General features: G+C 46.2%; 1 protein-coding gene across 1 annotated transcript; it reads left to right on the forward strand.

Moving 5' to 3' along the window:
- The first annotated feature begins 953 nt into the window (after positions 1–953).
- LOC144143311 (uncharacterized) lies at positions 954–1,885 on the forward strand. The gene is made up of 2 exons (XM_077675081.1): positions 954–1,337; positions 1,781–1,885. Exons 1-2 carry the CDS (start codon positions 954–956, stop codon positions 1,883–1,885), a joined length of 489 nt encoding a protein of 162 aa, XP_077531207.1.
- The last annotated feature ends 2,428 nt before the right edge of the window (positions 1,886–4,313 follow it).

The following is a 4,313-nucleotide window of genomic DNA, read 5'->3' on the forward strand; positions in this document are numbered from 1 at the left end:
TGTGCAGTCGAGAATAGGGCTCCAGCTGGTCAACCAGGGCTGCCGGCGCGACAGTGTTGCTCGGAATGTCTTTCAAGGTAAAGAAGAATTATGTGCTCACGCAGGCATTCCAACGGTGCAAGTTGCTTTCAATCGGCAGGAGCGCGCATCTATAGTTCATATCACAAGGTAGCTGCAGCAGAGGCCAAAGGCAGAGGCGTGAAGTGGCGGCTCACTACGCCACCGGATATAGTGCCAACTTTTACGTCGAATAAATGACAAAAAAACAAGACACATTCATACTAAAGACAATGCGGTGTTTTTACACCACATTTTAACTGTCAGATGTTCGTCGCTTCTAAATTTGCGTTGAATATAATTTTTACGAGGCACAAACCCCATTCATAAAACTTTTTAGATATGGTTGACAAATGGCCTGATTATTGATGAAATTTTGTTTTCTTCTTTAATATAAAACGCTAAAATTGTAACAAGCAATTTTACCTTTGAGTAAACAAACGCGCCTCGAAAGTGCAACGTCGTCATTGGCATCCTCATTCCCAAACATGGCGTGCGTCGGGTCGCCCGTGCGGAATCGTGCGAAGATGCTGTTATATCCGAAACAGGCCAAGCAGCTGGCACTTAATGTTGTTGAGGCACTTCAAAAGGAAGGCGGAATAAGTGCGAGCTTGAACTCTGTTGTGAAAAGAGCAGCAAAATTGACCAATGTGAGTCCGCGCACATCGTACAAGTGGAAGGCCGAGTGCAAGCAAACCGGCAAGCCGTTGACCCCCAAAAAGCGTTTGAGCGGCGGCAGAGGTGGACAGCGCAAGAAACGCATGGGCAATTTTGACTTGAGTGTTCTGCGAAGAGTCGTGCACAGTTTTTTTGAACGGAACGAACTTCCCAGCGTGCCAAAACTCACGAAATATTTCCGGAATGAGGACGACTTCCCAACTGTGGCGCCTGCGACCATGCACAGGATGCTGAAGAAGCTTGGCTTCAGGTTCAAGAAGCGATCACGTAACGAACTCCTGATTGAGGCGACGCAGATCGTGCAGTGGCGCTGCAAGTACCTGCGTGAAATACAAGAGCTGAGGAGCCAGAACAGGAACATTTTCTATATGGACGAAACGTGGGTGAACGCCAGCCACACGACTAGCCGAGTGTGGGTCGACGAGACCGTTGAAAGTTACGACCAAGCGAAGCGGCGTGGACTCTCAACAGGCCTGGAAAACCCGAGCGGCAAGGGTGGCAGACTCATCGTCATCCACTGCGGCAACGAGAACGGCTTCGTTGAAGGCGCTGGCGAAGTGTTTCGCGCAAACAAGGGCACAGGGGACTACCATGACGAAATGGTTAACGGAAAAGTTGCTGACCCGACTTCCGTCAAACAGTGTCATTGTCATGGACAATGCGCCGTATCACTCCATGAAATGAAAACAAGGTGCCGCACATGAGCAGCCTGAAAAAAGATATGCAGGATTGGCTGACACAAAAGGGCATTGCATGGACACAAGGCATGGTGAAGGCAGAGCTCATGAAGCTCGTAGAGAGTGTGCCCGCAAGGTGCGACACGTACCGTGTCGACTGCATTGTTGAAGCAGCTGGGCACAAAGTTTCGCGCACACCGCCCTATCAATGCCAGCTCAACCCGATTGAGCTTGTTTGGAGCGACATGAAGGGTTTTGTCCCGCAAGAAAACAGGACCTTCAAGATGCAGCTCTTGGAGGACCTTGTCTGGAAAGGCATCAACCAGGTCACTGCAGCTAAGTGGAAGGCCTAAGTGCAGCACACTTAGAACGAAGAAAAGAAAATGGCGAAGCTGGAGCACATCATTGACAATGTGCTGGACAACATTTCGCCCGAGGCCATCAACATAGAAGGCGACAGCAGCAGCCCCTGAGCTGCGACTGAAAAAGGCGTTGGTGCGCTGAAGAGATCGTGATCAGCATCACCAACAGCCTACTCAGGTCCACTGCAATATGAAAGCCTCTCCCATTCACTTCCAACCGCTCCTGTCCTGTGCTGCTCGAGTACATTCTTTGCCCCAGAATTTTCTCATTTCACCCCTCCATGTGTTCACCACAAATGTGTTTATACCTTTTCACGTAACAAGGTAGGAAGAAAGGACCCTCCTCTTTTTTTCACTGGACCTGTGGTGATTGAAGAAGAAAACACAGTTTATGTTCATAGATTAAGTTTTCTCATAGATTGCAGTTTAGCCTGCACAGATATGTTGCGATTCCCTGCTGCGGCGGCTGCTCTTCTGATGGAGACGAAACGCAAAAACGCCCATGTGTTCGAGATTTCCGCGCACGTTAAAGATCCCGAGGTGGTCAAAATTAATCCGAAGCCCTCTACTCGACACACCTCATCGCCTGTGTAGCGTTGGCGCGTGAAAGCCCACAATGAATCAATCACAGATATGTTCCTTCAGCAACAGGTCGAGTAACGTTTACTTTTTTACTGTACGTCAACAAGATTTTTTTTCACATTGTGCTGGTGTTTATGCGAACTGTGATAACAGCCTACGTATTACGAAACCCTAATGATTTGAGTTATTTACTTGCTCCATCTTCTTGGCAGTCACTGCTTGATTCCTACAACCAAGCAGTAAACGTTGTAGGGTGCTTGGTGTTATGAAAAGTGTTTCAAATATACAAACTTATCCGCTTCGTTTTGGCTGTGATATTCATGTGCTGGAAAGGTTAAAGGGGCACTAAAGGCAATATAACATTTCGTTTTAACTAAAAGGTCATGTGTTTTACAACTTCATTGCCTTTGACTCAGTATTTGTTATTACCGTTTCCTCAGGAATTTGCGATTTGTGATGCTGCAAACTGTAGTGCGTGCATAGGGCATTGAAAGCTGTTTATATGTTTTTGGCGTTTTACGGTATTAACCCCCTCCTACTACTGTGAGTGCTACAGTAAAAGCTCGTTAATTTGAACTTTAATAATTGGAATTTATGGGTAATTTGAACTGCAGAATTTGGTCCGGCCAAGCTACATAGAAGCCTACGTATAAAAAAGCCCATTAATTCGAATGGGAGTGGATTCTGCCACGGATGATTCGAACTATATGCCACCGCGTCAGGCGCAACGCCTAGCACACGGCCGGAGAAACGCAAAGCACCAGTGCGGCCGTCCGCTTAATGGTCGCCATGGATAGAATTATGCTCGTCTCTTCAGTTTTTAAGGGGGCTTTTCGCTACATTCGCTCGTTATTGCAAAAAAAGTGCTTGAAGAACAAAAGGCAAACGACAATGAGTTTTCATTACCCTGCAAATTGTTGATGTGCCTGCTGCTTTCTGAAGCAGTAGGCTGCAGATTTCTGAAGTGCAATAAGTATTTTTATTTTGTGTTTGTGTTCACGTGCTACAATTACTCCACTGTGTAATTTTGCATGCATGGGCTACACTGGCGTGAAAGGTTTTAATCGTGCTTATTGTGACAGCTTTTGGCATATCACAACTGCATATTTTTTCTGTCATTACATGTTGCTGTTGTCGACAGCTGCTACTGGATTTGTATAACTAAGCAGCAAGTGCTGTGAGGTGTTTGGTGTCATGAAAAGCAGTTCAAATGTGTGAACATATAACCTGCTTTGTCTGTGATATTTTGTGATTTTGTGCTTTGTGATTTTTGTTTATTACTGTGGTTTGTCTGTGATATTTTATTACTGTGGACACTGTCCAAGCAGGACGGTCAATTCAAGCACGTGCAATAAAACAAGTACATAAATGTTTCAATCCATGACTCCACACTCGTGGTGGTTAGGCTACTTCCCCCAGTTATGACACGTGGGAAAATAAACGTGAAAATATCAGCTTGTGCAAAGTAGAGCGCTTGAGGTTGGCAGTGCTGGGCAAGACTTGTCGAGGGGAATAAAAAATGTGAGGGGTCAAGCGCTACTTTGTGATGGAGAAACAGGGTTAACGCACGTTTGCGGTGGTGGTGAAAGATTTTATTTGAGCTCGGCGGAACGGGGGGGGGGGGGTGAATGCTGGCGGACGAAAAGCAAAGAAGGCAATATTGCTGAGGACTCCACACTCTGTCATCCATGTAACCAGTCATACCACCTGTAACAGGAAAAAAATGTATTTTGTGCCTAATAAGTTTTTTGTGCCTGTCCTAAAAGCACTAGAAATAAACCAAGAGTATAAAACATGTATATTAGTCGTTTTTGGTAAGATGACACGTCATCATCCTGCTACAAAGGGGAAACCAATAGCAATCATCATCATCATGGTCAGCCTGCTATGTCTGGAAGGCCACGAGCCACACTGATTTCAGTGTTCGCTGCACCAGGGCAAGTCGCCACTCCGCTGC

Source organism: Haemaphysalis longicornis, unplaced genomic scaffold (genome assembly GCF_048455015.1).
Source record: "Haemaphysalis longicornis isolate Haplotype H1 unplaced genomic scaffold, Haemaphysalis longicornis Haplotype H1 scaffold_6, whole genome shotgun sequence".
NCBI lineage: Eukaryota > Metazoa > Arthropoda > Arachnida > Ixodida > Ixodidae > Haemaphysalis > Haemaphysalis longicornis.